The sequence below is a fragment of the Colletotrichum acutatum genome (assembly GCF_030867785.1).
Source record: "Colletotrichum acutatum strain CBS 112980 chromosome Unknown BDZ83scaffold_133, whole genome shotgun sequence".
NCBI classification, from domain to species: domain Eukaryota; kingdom Fungi; phylum Ascomycota; class Sordariomycetes; order Glomerellales; family Glomerellaceae; genus Colletotrichum; species Colletotrichum acutatum.
Window position 1 is genome coordinate 1 of NW_026849127.1, and position 15,773 is coordinate 15,773.

At 50.7% G+C, this 15,773-nt stretch overlaps 5 protein-coding genes across 5 annotated transcripts; 4 read left to right on the top strand and 1 right to left on the bottom strand.

Moving 5' to 3' along the window:
- The first annotated feature begins 1,892 nt into the window (after positions 1-1,892).
- On the top strand, positions 1,893-3,120 carry BDZ83DRAFT_636900 (uncharacterized protein). Its single transcript, XM_060509277.1, has 4 exons — positions 1,893-2,276; positions 2,330-2,432; positions 2,536-2,702; positions 2,787-3,120. Exons 1-4 carry the CDS (start codon positions 1,942-1,944, stop codon positions 2,902-2,904), a joined length of 723 nt encoding a protein of 240 aa, XP_060359871.1. The 5' UTR covers positions 1,893-1,941; the 3' UTR covers positions 2,905-3,120.
- Positions 3,121-5,862: 2,742 nt separating this feature from the next.
- BDZ83DRAFT_796324 (ThuA-like domain-containing protein) lies at positions 5,863-6,986 on the top strand (the record flags this gene model as incomplete). Its single annotated transcript, XM_060515864.1, has 5 exons — positions 5,863-6,042; positions 6,104-6,321; positions 6,385-6,440; positions 6,496-6,562; positions 6,628-6,986. The coding sequence occupies exons 1-5, from the start codon at positions 5,924-5,926 to the stop codon at positions 6,984-6,986; spliced, it is 819 nt and encodes a 272-aa protein (XP_060359872.1). The 5' UTR covers positions 5,863-5,923.
- A 441-nt stretch (positions 6,987-7,427) lies between these two features.
- On the bottom strand, positions 7,428-8,277 carry BDZ83DRAFT_756618 (uncharacterized protein; the record flags this gene model as incomplete). Its single annotated transcript, XM_060514773.1, has 2 exons — positions 7,428-7,720; positions 7,773-8,277. 2 exons carry the CDS (start codon positions 8,275-8,277, stop codon positions 7,428-7,430), a joined length of 798 nt encoding a protein of 265 aa, XP_060359873.1.
- Positions 8,278-9,015: 738 nt separating this feature from the next.
- BDZ83DRAFT_636905 (uncharacterized protein) lies at positions 9,016-10,417 on the top strand. Its single transcript, XM_060509278.1, has one exon. It carries the CDS (start codon positions 9,251-9,253, stop codon positions 10,085-10,087), a length of 837 nt encoding a protein of 278 aa, XP_060359874.1. The 5' UTR covers positions 9,016-9,250; the 3' UTR covers positions 10,088-10,417.
- A 631-nt stretch (positions 10,418-11,048) lies between these two features.
- BDZ83DRAFT_763170 (uncharacterized protein) lies at positions 11,049-15,641 on the top strand (the record flags this gene model as incomplete). The annotated part of the gene is given in 7 exon segments (XM_060515212.1): positions 11,049-12,397; positions 12,413-12,487; positions 12,497-12,896; positions 12,930-13,196; positions 13,209-13,372; positions 13,400-13,403; positions 13,419-15,641. Coding segments are annotated over 7 exon segments (4,272 nt in total). The 5' UTR covers positions 11,049-11,258.
- Between the last annotated feature and the right edge of the window lie 132 nt (positions 15,642-15,773).

The window sequence follows — 15,773 nt, forward strand, 5'->3', positions numbered from 1 at the left end:
TTACTCATGTCTGGTTACTTGCTCTATACCAATTTCTATCTTCAGTCCATCAATTCACCATGTGTTTGCAGGCGTTGCGTGCTACCTTATACCGCGGAAAGCATGTCTGACTTTTCCATGCAGTTGAACGCCATGCTAAAAGTTGGCTCGACTGTTGAATGACAGAAAGACTTTGTTATTTGATGACTAGAGTGGAGAAAATAGCTTTCTTCTTGGTTAGATGTAGCATGAAATCTCCGAAGTTTCTTAAAATGACTCGACTCGAGTTATTTGAAACTCTCCTTGGTAGCAACAACCATCACGAAGGTTTCTGCGGACTCGGGGGGTTTCTGCCCGTGACAGAAGCTTGAGTAAAAGTCTATTGAGTCTGAGGGGCAATGATAGATAATTGTAACCCCTTTCCATTCAATCTTTGCTGTTTTTCGAACTCTGCCTGCGCAGAAAGGTCTAAATCATGACCTATTCAGGAAGGCAACTTTAAGACATGCCAATCCATACTTGCCTATGTTCGGGATTAGAAGGCTTGACTACATGCCTGAAGTGGCTGTTTCTTCTTGGTGAGAAGCCGCAGATTTCTCGAAATACAAAGAAACGAGATACTGAAGATATGGTCATCGACAACTCACTATTGCAGATGGACTTTCCTTGAGAGAGGATGGGAAAGCTCTCCAAGGGCAAACTCAGGCCATAGTCGCAGCAAGCCTTCTCCACGTCTCCACACGATCAATCTAACTTCTAGTCGAAACAGCCACTGTCTTACCGACGCCTGAATGCTACGTTCTGAAGCTTCAAAAACAACTCGAACAGTCGGGTTGGAACAGGCTGTTCGGGGTCCACCTCATATTGCTTGCCTGCAGTTGTGGTTTCCACCAGTGGGTAAGGTGACCAACCGGCCTTTAGGGCCTCCCACTTCCCGGGCCCTCTTTCATAAGTTCTCAGGGTGTGCAAGTATCAGGTCAACCTGGATAGATCTTATGATATGATTTCAAACAACCAAGAAGACCTATCCATTGTTCCTGCCTGGATTTCCAAGATTACCTCTGGCTCGAGTTCTTGCATTCTCAAGTCTGTGCAGCAGACTTTTGAGAAGCACTTAGTGAAGACTGGTGGACATGATGGAGAGTTCAAATGTCACATAGTATATTCCTCCAAAATTTATCAGTAAATATAGACTTACTTCAGATATTCAGTTTGGCTTAGGCTGCGTGGGTACAGTATAGAGCTGCAAGAGTGTGAGAAGGAAGAACTGAGATTCACGTTGTGAGGCCTGCACCACTGAAGAATCGGAAATCGCTTACTTCGGAAGGGCACATCGCTGTTGCGACATGCGTGCGTCTATATTTACCTAAGTATCCCTCTCTTGCAAATATTCCGCGTTGTGACAACAATCAGGCCAAAATTGCTCTGATTCCAGTACGTGACCTCCTTCAGCTAAGCGCGTTGTGAATCACGTGTTTGAAGCAGCCTGACTTCATCTTCCACACGAAGGAGCAAGATATGTTTCGCTATGATGACTTGATATTTTCATAAGTGTTTTAGACATTTGAGGCGGACTGAGCGAAATGCGATTACACCTAATATTGTGTGGGATGGATCCGCTGAAGGGGAAAGAATGATGAAATTCGCACTGCCGGCTTTGTTCTAGCTTGTCTGTTTGCCTTGCTTCGCATGCTTCCATCCTTACTAATCAGATATGAAGAAAGCGCGGCTTTCGGGGCCGGGAGCGAACGTCAGCCCCACTGCAGTTTTGAGGAATGGTGACAAGCCCATAGTAAGCACGAGTAGGAGTCTTAAGGTTGATCCTCCGGCCCCACATTACCGGCCCCGTGACTAATGCCCTTATTTCCTCGGCGCCGAAATGATGAATGTAACTCCGGGACCTCACGGCCGATGTTTGGAGTCTACTAAGTTGGCTTGAATACATAAGGCTTGGTCTGTCAGATGCCCATTTGTGAAATCCAGATAGCATTGGAGCTTCAACATCAATTGACATTATATTCTGGACTCGCCAAGTCGCCTAAGCATCCCGTCTCTGAAATATTGATATACCACAGAATTCAAATCTCTGATAGCAATAACATCATGGCTGATTCGTCCCCTCGCCGACGCATCGTGATATCTAATCTCGATCTCGACTCAGACAATGGCAACGACAAGACTGAACCTGGAGTAGAGGTAGTCACCGCTACTTTGGTGACAGAAGACATGTTCGATGGCCTTCTGCAGAGAACCAAGATCGGGACTGTCTCGGCTGTCCCTGCAAGCAACGAAGGATGGTGAGCATTACTCGGTCTCTCAAGCTGAAGGATCAGATACTGACTTTTCAAAGTGGCCTGCCGGTCCTTCCTGACGTCCCTGGAAGTGGGATAGTCTTGCCAGGTGGAGTGAACATTTACTTCTTGGACTTGGCCCCTGGATACACTACCCCGATGGTGAGTTGGTGTTCTTCTAATCGGGAATTGTAGCACATGATTCGAAATCATTGACGTCTGTCCTGGCTCAATTCAACCCCAGAGGCTGACTCAATTGTTCCAGCATCGAACCCCATCAGTCGACTATGTTGCTGTCAACCAGGGGACGCCTATCCTGATCACGCCGAAGACTGCTTTCAGCGCCAATGATGGCAAAGCTGACTACGAAGAAACTGTCGAAAGCCTGCTTCGACCAGGAGATGTTGCCGTTCAACGGGGGGCAATGCACGCGTATGTTTTCATGTCTCGTTGATAAGAAGGAAAGAAAACAGGCTATTCTTGAATACCAGAGCTAATGCGTATGATTTGTAATAGCTGGGCAAACAGAACCAACGAGTGGGTTCGCATGATCGGCATGGTAGTCGACGCAAAGCCCTCCGAAGTTACGATAGATGGAAAGAAATTGGAGCTTGGCGAAAGATGGCTTCAGTAAGCACCGACACGCAGAACAGATGGTTTTGAGAGTAACACTAGTGAAATCTCTTGGAGCTATCTGTCGTAGACTGAGTTGACGATCTTGAGCCAAAGTTTATAGACAAAGCAATTGACTCGGAAACTGCTGATCGAGATAGCGTCTTAGATTATCGGCTTTGAAAAAAATGATCACTCAGTGTATTCAGTCGATCTAGTATTTGTTGTTCACTCCAAGCCGTGGGGTGTATACAAAGCAGTTTCTATTGTATAAGAGTACACCCGTACCATCCTCTTCATTCACACCGTCTTCTACAGGGACATCAAATAGCTTGCATTCTTTGGCGGCTGACTTATATGAGAAATACTGGCATCGAGGTGGCTAGCGCCCGTCAGTGCATACTTTCCAGCATTCGTATGCGTTTTCGAAGTTTGATTCGAGACTATAGTACCTATATGAAGGATTGATGCTGCCCTAAACATTGCAGGTTGCATTGACTGGAGCCTGCGGTGGCCAAGTAGGGAGAGCGTTGGGAATAAGTGCCAAGGCCGGAAAGCACTGAAGGATTGTCGTGTGGAGCATGTTCGAGTTGAGGGTTAGAAACGTAAGGTTAGTTATGTTGACCGTATCGCCAACTAAACTATCGACTGATTATGCGAAGAATGATTGTGAAGTAGCCTGAGAGGTTTTGTGAAATAACTTATTAGTATGTATAGGTCAAGAAACAAAACTTACCCCGCCTAGGTAAGCAACGAAATCAAGCGTATTCCTGCCGACTGCATGATGCAGCTGACACGGAACGTAATGGTCCAATTGGCGTTGTCGATATGCGGCCAAGGCTCAGCTCGGATTTGCCCTCGATGCTAGTCTTTCTGGAGATTGACTTGCGCTACAGCAGCTGGGCAAGATGGTGACTTCAGGCTGGACTGAGGCTTGATACGCTGCCATGAATTGATATGACATAATTGCCATGAAATTCAGGTCTAGTCCTGCATCAAGGACGAAACGTAACATGTGAAGACTCAGAACAAGTGCTGAACCTGATGCCAGCGATTAGGCTCACAGATATCTAGACTATGCGTGGAATAACAAGATGGATCTACTATCCCGCCGAGTACCAAATGGCGTCAGTACAGAGGTTTCCTGATTTTCACTACCCTTGCTCCTAACATAACTATCTTTTTTCGAGGATGAAAGGGACATAGAGTCGGGTCAGCACGTAGTTCACTACCATTCTCATACACACGCGTATCTGCTTAGAAAATGACGCGACTGAGCACTCGAAGGAATAGTCATGTAGAGGAAGCATGAAGACATACAGGGTCTTGTAACTGAACAATTTCGAACCTCGAGAGCTTCGTACAATGTATATCCAACTACTTAGCGAATTTGATTCAGAAATTGACAACGATAACCTTGTAGCTCAACCACGACGAATATATTTGATGGAATGATTCCGCCCACAGATGGTGGACCAGTTCGGAGGTTCCTTAAGTTGGATTCATCACCGGGTCCACCACTTGCCGCTGATAGTGAAATGTTAGAGCGTCACCACCCAACATTGAAGCTTCTTGCTGGCTCATGTACGTGAACGCAAAGTTTTGCCAGTCGCGATGAATCTGATACCGTACCTAGTCTTGACTACATTTTCATCAGGAGCAGCGGAAAGTATTTTCCGCTGTACTGACGATAGAGCTGGTCACGTGCTCGACAACTCTTTACGGACGTCGCCGCGTGTAAACAGGGATGAGCCCAGATGAGGCAGGTCGTGAGAATCTAGATCATTGCCAAATAGGGCTCTTCCGCCGTCGAATGGGGCAATAAGCCTTGGAAAATGCGTCACAGAACCGGCATTCATTGATTGCCGCGGGGCCTTCAATCGGTAATCGGAACGCATCCTCAGCGCCAAGATCTACCGTACTGCATACGGATGAACCACATTCTCTCTTATCCACGTACATTTACCTTCCCCATTGGACAGCTTAGCGCGACATTGCGTGATCATGGAAAGTTGTTACCTCCCCTTTTGGTTTTTGACAGATCCCTGTATCAATCTTGCTTCTCAGTCCTGGTGGTTCCTACCGGCGGAATATTCTTTAGCGGAACCTCGGCGGAGTTTTAGCGGAGATACGCTTGAGCTCTGTTCTAGATATTCGTCGCCCAAAATTGTCGTACCTTCATTATTTCCATTGATACCTAGCATACGTAACTCCTGCAAAATCTGCCGTCGAGAACTTGGCAAGCTGTGAGAAGTTTCGTGTAGACAGCCCGCGCTGAGAGCAAGGTGGACTCCCCGGGCAACGTCCGATGCCGCTGTCGGAAGGGAAACTGATCATGTCAATATGCCAGATGGAGCTCGGATACCGATACCCGTCTGCCATCCACCTGCAGTAAACTCATGACAGGCCACCGTGACGAATTAGATTCTATCCACACATTCTCTCAGCCTCCCTCTTTGAATCATTGTGTCGCCACATTTGATACGTTCTCCATGCCCTAGGACGAGACAGGTGCCGCGGCCGAAAACTAAGGAGCATGATCCTTGATCTACGATTACAGGGCTTAGAGTTGACTCCCCTAGTGTCATCATCCTAGATGTGCCTACGCGTAAAGTGGAAGGTGGTGCTGACTACAGAGTCTCTCAAAATTTCGTAAAGGTAGAAAGAAGTATCTCGAAGTAATTGCAAATGTACTGCTGCTTGCTTCTAGACCTACAAGTACAGAAGTGGACGACAAATTCAGCCCTATTAGGACTTAAGCATACTTGTATCCGACGGAAGCCAAAAATTTCTTATCCCATTACGAGAATGCGCGTACTGTGTGCAACTATGGAGTATCAACGTGATGTTCTTTCCTCGGTTTCGCTTCGAAGTGGAAAATCACCAAGATCGCATGCGGTCTTGAGAATGATGACCAGGTTTTAAGAAACTTATAAATATCTAGTATCATGCAGGTCTGAACCCAATCTCACGCTAGCATCGATCTTCATACTTTCTCAAATACCAGAAAAGGCATTCGAGATATTTCTCAAGCTGCAACTATGTTGACAACTCTTCTTGCGGCCGCGGCTATTATTGCCAGTCATGTTGTACACGCTTCTATCTCTGCAACTCCTAGCCTCCTCCTTTTCTCCAAGACGGCTGGCTATCGCCATGCAAGGCATGCATCTTGCTCCCTCATCATTGTTTCCTCTGTCTAACCAGGGCATCTGAGCTTTTAGCATCCCTCATGGTATCCAGCTCGTGAGCTCCATTGCCAATGAGAAGGGTTGGTCAGTCGCGGCGACAGAAGACTCTGCCATCTTCACCAACGGGAGCCTGTCCGCCTATAGCACTCTGGTCTTCATCTCCACGACAGGCAACTATTTGTCAACTAATGAATCGGATGCTCTCAACGATTTCCTGCTTAACGGTGGCTCTTGGCTAGGCATTCACGCCGGTAAGTTCAAGTTGATGGATGTATTCACAACGCTAAACCCATATCTGACGTTTTGAAACATAGCCGGTGATTTTGGAGACGACATGCCCAACTGGTTCACCAAGCTTGTTGGCGCACAGGTAAGACGCAGTGTCGGGTTTCCCACCTTGCCCAGCCTTGTTGACCTCGCTGAAGTTCCGATCCCACCCTTGTGAGACTGACGATATTTGTGACGACGCGCAAAAAGAGCGATATCCTCCTAGTGAGTTCATCAAAAGCTCGGTTGTCAGTTATACACAAGAAATTTCTAACGTTTTTCCTCTCTAGATGGCAACATTCGCCCAGACACCGTCACAATTCTCGATTTTGACCACCCCTCGACCTCTGGTTTTCCGGAGAGCTACAACCGGACGGACGAGTGGTATGCGTACAAGACAAATCCTGCTGATGATTCTGCATACAAAGTCCTCGCAAAGGTGGAAGAGACCTACATCGACGAGATTACGCTATCTCCAGAGCTTCAGCACATGCCTCCAATGCACTCAATTTCGTGGTACTCCATGTACGAGGGTGTGGCTAGGGCGTTCTACACTGGTATGGGACACACCAATGAGTCTTATTCGGAGGAGTACTTCGTCAAGCATGTCACTGGAGGGTTGGAGTGGGTCACCGGCACTTCAGATTAGAGAGTGGGCACAGCATGACGGGACTGACTGGTCCCCATCAAGGAACGACTCAGTCATGGTTTTTACAGACAACTTCCTTGTAATCCAACAAAAGTTCGTCATCGCAGTCTTGGCAAGGGGTCCCTGGCCGATGACGACCCGTCAGGTTCAGACTCTCAACAATATGACGAAGAACAAGTAATTCATCCACATGCTGGATTTGTAGTGATCGTGCATTTGTAAGGATATTTTCGTATTGGAAAGGTAAACAGAGGAAAAATAATACTAGCGTTAAGAGGCACAAAAGTTATGTACAGAAAACGATGAGATAATTAGAACTTGAATGCTCGGGGAAATGAAAATTAGTTGAATGCAACACCATGCCGGGCTGACACCAACATGATGAAAGCCGACTTTACGTCCGACATACATCTGGGCTCACATTAACCAGAAGCGTTAGATTTACACGCCAGTGCAGACATAATAACCCAGCCACAGATTGCTGCAACTCGAGTCAACTTGTGTGTTGTATGAGAGGAATTGCTCAAACGTGATGCCCGCGCCGCTGTAAATGGACCAGCAGCTGTCGCCAGACTTGACCTGGTAGAATGTCTTGCAGTTGGAGACGATGCCGGGCATCTGGGGTGTCGGGCCGGTGGAAGGAGGAGTTGTCGGCTGGGTAGTGCCTTGAGTGGTGGTGGCCGCGCCAGGCACGTGGACGCAGACGTAATAATCAAGCCAAAGGTTGGTGCAATCTGTGGGACGAAGTGTTAGATTATCGAACCCAAGACAAGTATTAGTACGTACCGGCATTGATCTCGGTGTTCCAGCTCTTGAACTGAGCAGTGCTAATGCCGTACTTGGACGAGATGGCGTCGCAAGAGTCACCGGAAGAGACCTTGTAGAAACCGTCACAGTTGGCTGCAAGGCCGGGCATAGTTGGGGAGTTACTAGGGGCAGCAGCGGTGGTAGTGGTAGAGGAGGAGGTGGTAGTAGTTGAGGTTTTGGAGGTTGTTGACGTAATGGGGGTAGTGCTCTTGGATGTCGTAGTCGTGGGCTCCGGTTCATCAGTGACAGTGCCGATCACGCAATACGACTTGCTGGTGTCCGGTGCTGGACAGGTGATACCGGGGTTCAATCTCTGGAGATCGTCGACAGAGAGGCCCCAGCTGCTCGCAAAAGTTGCGCAAGTATCGCTTTTACCAGGGGCCGTGGAGAAAGCGCAGTCGACAGCGCGGCGTGAGAGGACTGACCTAGCAGAAACTATCCCAGGAAGAACTCCCGCGGCGGCGATCAAATGAGTGATCTGCATCTTAGGGAGTGGTTTAAGAGAGAGAAGGATCGAAAGAAAGACAACAAAGTATGATGTTGATGTTGATGTTGATGTTGATGTTGATGATGATGATGATGATGATGAAGAGGTACTTGAAGGCGGCATAGAAGCCGAGGTCTTATACTCGCCTCCGTGAGAGGTTTTTCTCTCTTCGAGAAGACACTCAAATTTCGCTAGGTGTAATCCTTCAAGGCAGGAAAAATGAATCTCTGGGCAACTCGACTTTGACAACGTCCCACTTCCGGTCACAGGAACTAATTCGACACTTTGGTAAGCACTGCAGGAACTATCATCGTGATCTAGCTTATACTGGCAAACGCTCGTCCCCAGTCAATACAATCTAAACCCGAAATCCGTTCAACGGATTCTTGCGTGTAACTCTACACGGCCGGTGGCGCAAGAAAAGAAAACGGTACAGAGTTGCCGAGACATGTCAAGTCCCTCAGGTACCACCTTGGCGCCAAGCGCGGCGTGCGTGATTATTGCTTAATACTGCTTCCGCTCATTGGCAAGGCTGCCGAGAAGGATTCAATACATGTATTATGTAGGCAACTGTTGCAAGGATGACCGGACCAACCGGCCTATCAACTCTGTTGGTTGCTGTCACATTGTGAAGACAACTGTTTGCGCCAAGCCGGCCAATCGGCACCAACGCGAACTGTTGTGCTTTAATTCAACTCCTTTCTCCCGTCACACAGTCAAGAGACGAAGCACACACTGAACCAGCAGGCTGAAAGGGTAAGATGGCGGGAGATTCCCCGGGATTGTGGGGGTGGCCAGGTGCTTTTCTTGCCCATCCATCTGTATAAAATTCCATGTTTCTTACTTTTCCGTGCCTCTTTTCCCCCATCACAACGAAATTATTGCCTGCCTGTCTTGCCCCATCAAAACCGAGGCATCGAACATCGCCTGCTGCTACCCATCAAGCTTCCATTTTTGGTAGAGTGTCAGCATGCAGACACTATCCTCGACGACTCGTTGGTGGTTCCATCTAGCCTGCATATGGACCATCTTCGGAGCTGCCGCCGTCGCAGCGAGCGATCAGTCGAGCGTTGTGGAAATCGACCTAGTATTCCCCCGCAACGAGACGTACGCGCCGACGCCGCTTGTACCTATCATATTCGGTTTCCAAAACTCGCACTTGGCGCCGGGGCTCGCTCTCAAGATCGGGTTCTCGATATGGAACTACAATAACAAGAGCGATTCGGTCAAAACCACGGAGTACGATGTGAGATTTGCCAACTTCTCTAGCAGCGACCCATACTATGAATACCGTGGCTTCGTCATGTTCAACGTCGAGGGGACCTGGCAGATCAGATACACTGTGTCATGGTTCAGCTGCACGGAGGATTCATTCGAGTACCCATACGAAATTCCCAGCAATAACACGTCCAATGCCATCATTTTCACCACCAAGAACGGCGGGCAAAGTGTGGATCTCGTGGCCGCCACAAACGAACAGGATTGTTCATCTGACGCGGGTGTCGCCATCAGCGTGACTGATACGCTCAACTCCACCGGAATCTCAAAGTGGCCAGGCAGCGGTACCTGTGCTGTGGTGGCATCATCAACGGTCACGCCGAACCCTTGCCAGATCAAGATGACCGAGTCCGAGGCGTCGAGCATCTCCGCCACTGTTACTGCTCGGGCGTGCGAGGCTCAGAATCCACCAATCGAGTGCCCTTTAGGCAACGATGGTGACGAAAATGCTGCGGATCATGGGTTGGGTGTTGGAGGAGTGGTGTGTTTGGCTGCCGCATTGGGTGCGATCTTCCACGTTTTGATGTGACAAATATATGAATGGTAGTTGCGTTTCACACCGAGATGACTGAACATGGAACTTCGACGAGAATCAAAAAATTCAATGCCTCATTGAGGGTCTGTCAAGGAATCCGAGATCAGGCTGAACAAGAATGCCCTGCGTCGTCCTCCTGTGCCTCCTGCATGTAGTTCGCAGGTGACCTTGCCTGAAGGATTTGACGTAGATGAATACAGGCAAGAGCAGCATATTATTGGGCTGATGTAATATCAATGTAGTAATATGGGTATGCACAGCGGAAGCAGACGAGATTCAGAACTTTTGCATTTTCCGATGCAGGGGAACATTATGAAAGATGATGTGGAAAGGGGGGGGGGGGGGGAAGCGGGCTTGGCGAACTTCGGAGAGTGGCGGTCCATCCCGCTCCATCGCTTCCGCCAGCCCGCTCATTTAGCTTAACTCAAAGCATGTTGTCTTTCCGGGGTTGGACGACTCCACCTTGATCCTTCGGAAGTGTTCTTTCTGGAAACTCAGCTGTTGGTCACGCTTGTCGAAGGGGGGCAGCTGCGTGAAGGATTACTTGCTGTAATATGCGTCCAACAGCCAAGGCTCTACGATCGAGTTGCCAAGAGTGAGCCTTGCGAATTATGCCCAGAACCATAGGAGACTTCGGGAAACACGGCATAAGAAAGGTGGTTTCGAGGCAAAAGGCAGCTCTTTTCGCCCCCGAAAAGTTCAAGGATATCGCAACCTCCAGACAGTCGGAATGGAGGTTTTGTGTGGCGTTGAGGTGAAATTTTGCTGCCTTCTGACCGCTCATGGATTCAATAGTGCTTACTCGCAATTTAAAACTTGCTTTCGATCGATATTCTTAGGCTATGGGGGGTGTCAGGATCAAAGGGGGAATCGGAACGAGATTCAGAACTCTGTGCTTCATCGGATTCGAAGAGGATTCATTATCGTAGCTCAAGAGGTGACTTAAGGGATAAGCTTCTGTCTACCTCAAGCCGGGGGAACATATAAAGCTGCTACGCTGTTAGCAACTATAAGGTACCGGAATTAGCCAACTGTGTACGCTCCTCTCAATCTTTTGTCTCCTATCTTGCATTTTACCTTCCTTCGCCCTTACGATCTCTACCAACTCCTCACCTTCTTTACCTCCTCACTTATAGTGCACGAGGCGCCAGCCTCTAGAGTCAATATGCACTTGCCTTGGCTCACTGCGGCCCTTGTGGGCGTTGGCCTTTTGGCTGAAAGAGCCTCGGCGAGGTCGCGGACCGGGCTCAGACTTCCCTCCAGCCCTACCTACAGCAGTTCTGAAATCTGCCCAGAGCGTTGCAGTGTCTCCGGTCCCAATATTGGAAATTGGTCGGTTTATCCCGACTTCAAGCAGATGCAGAAATGCAAGCAGACCATGTTCTACCGCTTTTCTCTCTATGACCCCGTTGACGACAAGGCGGCTAACCACCGCATCCATGCCTGTTCGTCATATGGCCCTGATTTCTCTAAGCTACCTGCATCAACCGCTCGCGTTCCATCATCAGAGTCGATCGACGTTGACTTTGAAATTGGGTGGTGGCAAGAGGGATTTGGCCAAGCCACCGCCGGCCTTCGCTCTCTGATCAAACAGATGCGCAAGTATATTGAGCACGGGCATGGCGAGACAGACGGACCCTTCATCATGTTTGGTCAGTCTGGTCAAGCCACAGTCGGACTCTACATTGGCCAAGGTCTGCTGAACCAAGGCATCGGCGAGTCGGCCCTTAAGAATCTCCACGACATCTTGCCTACTCTTAACGTGTCGACACCAAGCCTGGCCATGCAACTTTGCGAGCCAGGCTACGACAGTACTCACATCTTTGGATTGATGCTGTTGAGTAACGGCTCCTTTAGCCCAATTCAAGACGCACTCAAGACGTGGGATAATGCTACCTGCCTTTCCTTCGAGGATTCCATCAGCGTTAGCGGCCTAGTCAAATTTACCACGCCTCTTCTGCCCTCGAACGGCACGATTCCCACAAACGGCACTACCAACTCGACAATAGCCAAGCGTGTCCACGGCACCACTCACAGCCGACTTCATGCTCGCGCAGAATGCAGAACCGTACAGGTTGAATCCGGCGACAGCTGCGCGGCGCTGGCAACAAAGTGCGGCATCACGGCCGCTGAGTTCACCAAGATCAACTCGGCATCAGATTTCTGTGCTACTCTGAGGCCGAAGCAGCACGTCTGCTGCTCCACAGGCGATATGCCCGACTTCAGCCCGGACAAGAACTCGGACGGCTCATGCTACTCGTACCAGGTGAAGGCGAACGACAATTGCGACGATCTCGCCGCTGAGTACAGTCTCACGAGACAGAAGCTCGAAGATTTTAATAAGAAGACGTGGGGCTGGAACGGCTGCCAGCTGCTCTTCACGGATACTATCATGTGTCTCAGCGACGGGACGCCGCCGTTTCCCGCCGAGATTGCCAACGCAAACTGCGGTCCTCAAAAACCTGGCACGACGCCGCCGACCGATGGTTCGGATATTGCTAAGCTCAATCCCTGCCCTTTGAACGCCTGCTGTAACATCTGGGGCCAGTGCGGTATCACCAAGGACTTCTGCATCGATACCAACACGGGAGCCCCTGGAACTGCTGAGCCGGGCACCTATGGCTGCATTTCCAACTGCGGGACCGACGTGGTCAAAGGCGATGGCACAGGCAGTATCAGGATCGGCTACTTCGAAGGCTACGGCCTGGGACGCGAGTGTCTTTTCCAGGATGCTATGCAGATCGACTCGTCAGCGTATACACACATCCATTTTGCCTTTGGCACTTTGACAGCCGACTTCGAGGTAGAGGTTGGCGACATACTGTCAGCGTACCAGTTCGCGCAGTTCAAGCGCATCAATGGACCCAAGAAGATCTTGTCCTTTGGCGGCTGGGACTTTTCGACCTTCCCTGACACCTACTGGATCTTCCGTGAGGCCGTTACCCCGGCTAACCGCCTCAAAGTTGCGACAAACATTGCCAACTACATCAAGAAACACAACCTCGACGGTGTCGACATCGACTGGGAATACCCTGGTGCGCCTGATCTTCCCGGCATCCCACCCGCCAGCGAAGATGATGGCCCCAATTACCTGGCCTTCCTTGTATTGCTGAAGAACCTACTACCCGGCAAGACCGTCTCCATCGCAGCGCCCTCGTCGTACTGGTACCTGAAGCAGTACCCCATCAATGCCATCGGCAAGGTCATTGACTATATCGTTTACATGACGTATGATCTTCACGGACAATGGGATGCCAACAATGCAAACTCACAGGAAGGGTGCGATACGGGCAACTGCCTACGCAGCCAGGTGAATTTGACGGAGACCAAGCAGTCCCTGGCCATGATCACCAAGGCCGGCGTGTCGGGCAAGAAGATCGTCGTCGGCGTTACCAGCTACGGACGATCCTTCAAAATGGCGGATCCGAGCTGTTGGGGCCCAGACTGCCTGTACACCGGCGACCGACTCAACTCGGAGGCGGCCAAGGGCGTCTGCACGGGAACGGCGGGCTACATCGCCGACGCCGAGATTGCCGAGATCATGAGCGACAAGCGCCGTGCCGGCCGTGTGGTGACGAGCTTCCTCGATGCCAGCAGTAACAGCGACGTGCTCGTCTACGACGACGGCGAGTATGTCGCCTACATGAGCGCCAGCACCAAGAAGACGCGCGCGGCGCTCTACACTGCCTGGGGTATGGGAGGCACCACAGACTGGGCGACAGACTTGCAGAAATACCACGACGTGCCCGCACCCGCGAAAGACTGGGCGCAGTTCAAGCAGCTCGCCATCAGCGGGCAGGATCCCAAGTCGGATTATACCCGTAATGGCAATTGGACCGCTTACGACTGCATGAACATTTACGCAGTGGACCAGCTTCACCGTGATGTTGATGAGCTCTGGCAGGGTCTCAACGCGGACGCGGCGTGGGAAGACGTTGTGAGAATCTGGAAAGAGACGGATCAACCCTATGGCGATACCAAGTTCCTCGCTTCTGTGCATGCGACACTCATGATTGAGGCCGGCGCGGACAACTGCGGGAGCGTCCTGGGAGACATCTGTAGTACCGACGGATGCTCCAAGAGCATGGACGGGAAGTATTCGGGGCCGGCGGCGCAGCTGATTTGGAACTCGATCGTCACAATCCGGAATATTCACGCCACATACTATGACGCTCTGTACAAGGCCGCTACAGGCCTCGTCGCCGCGCTCAAGGATATGGAGAACACTTTTGCGCCGATTCCTCCCGAGGAGGACAATACCTGGCTTCTCCTCCTCATCGATCTCGTCACTCTGGGAACACTTTCTGCTGCAGGACCCTTCTTCAACACGTTCCTCAAGTCTCTGCCGAAGTTCGTCAAGTCCCTAGACAACCTCAAGGACACCAGCATGACTCTGATTGGCCAAAGCACAACCATTGCCAAAGACCTGCTGCCAGACGCGGACGAATCAGACTGGAAACCCGAAGACCAGGACAAGTTTTCCAACTACATGGGCCAAGTCATTGACGGCTGGGCTGCAGTCACCTCCCTCGCCCTCGAGAAAATATTTGACGGCTCCTCCGAGTCGGTCAGCCTCATCGGCAAGGCCATCGCTAACGGTAATCTGTATCCCAAATCTGTCAAGCCGACCGTGGACGCCACTACGCTGTTATCAAACATCCAAAAATCCTATTTCGCCTATGCCATCCCCGCCCTCTGGCATGCCTCGAGCGCGTGGGCGTTCGTGATTGACTCGGGCTACGGCTGCGATGCGTCGAACCCGCTGGATGACTACCTCTCGGACGAGACCATGAAGGCCACGGGCGCCTGCTATGACGGAAAGCTATACTACCTCGCCAGTCCAGACGGCGACGCCTACGAATGCTCCGAGGGCGGGTGCGTTGACCAGAAGTTTTCGGCGCCCAAGGGTGTCGGCAAGCTAGGCGACAGCTTTGGCGACGTCACGAAGGAAGATCTGATCAAGGGCGCGGTGCGGACATATCTGGCCAATGGCGGCAAAAACGGCGGCGGCTTCGCCAACGTAGATGACGAGGGCGTGCAGGAGGACCTGCTGGAGGTGGACGTCACGACGCCGGGCTTCATCCGCATCCCCGTCTGCAGCGCCGAGCGCGCGTTCCAGAGATGGGAGTCAGCGACGAGGGACGAGACAAAGGGCTCCACGGAGAACTACCCGTGCGATGTGCCGCCGGGCAAGGACTACTGCGGCTTGTCGTCGTTTGAGGACCAGACGAGCGGCGCGTCGCCGAGCGCGAGCGATTGTCGGCAGATTATCAAGAACATTGAGGGCGACGGGGGCACCGACTGGACGACTCAGGTCGTGGGGAAGAACCAGCGCGAGATCGCCAAGTTTGGCGGGTGTTCTTTTGGTGTCGAGGCGACCAAGGTTGATGGGAACGTCGAGTTCTATGTCGGTGGCCAGGATGTGATTGATATCATCAACACTGCGATTGGAAAGTTTGAGAATAGTGACGGAAAGGTGGGAGCCAAGGGAGAGATGGACTGTAACGGGAACAGTCACCAACAGGCGGTGAAATGGGGCATTTACTAAGCTTGCCAGGACTTGGATCTAGGGGTTGAGCTAGTGCCATACCTTGGCAATTGTTTTCTTTGTAATTCACATTCTTCTGTACGTATTTAGGATTTTCTGGGTCTTTGACGATCAACTCATACATTCTATCTT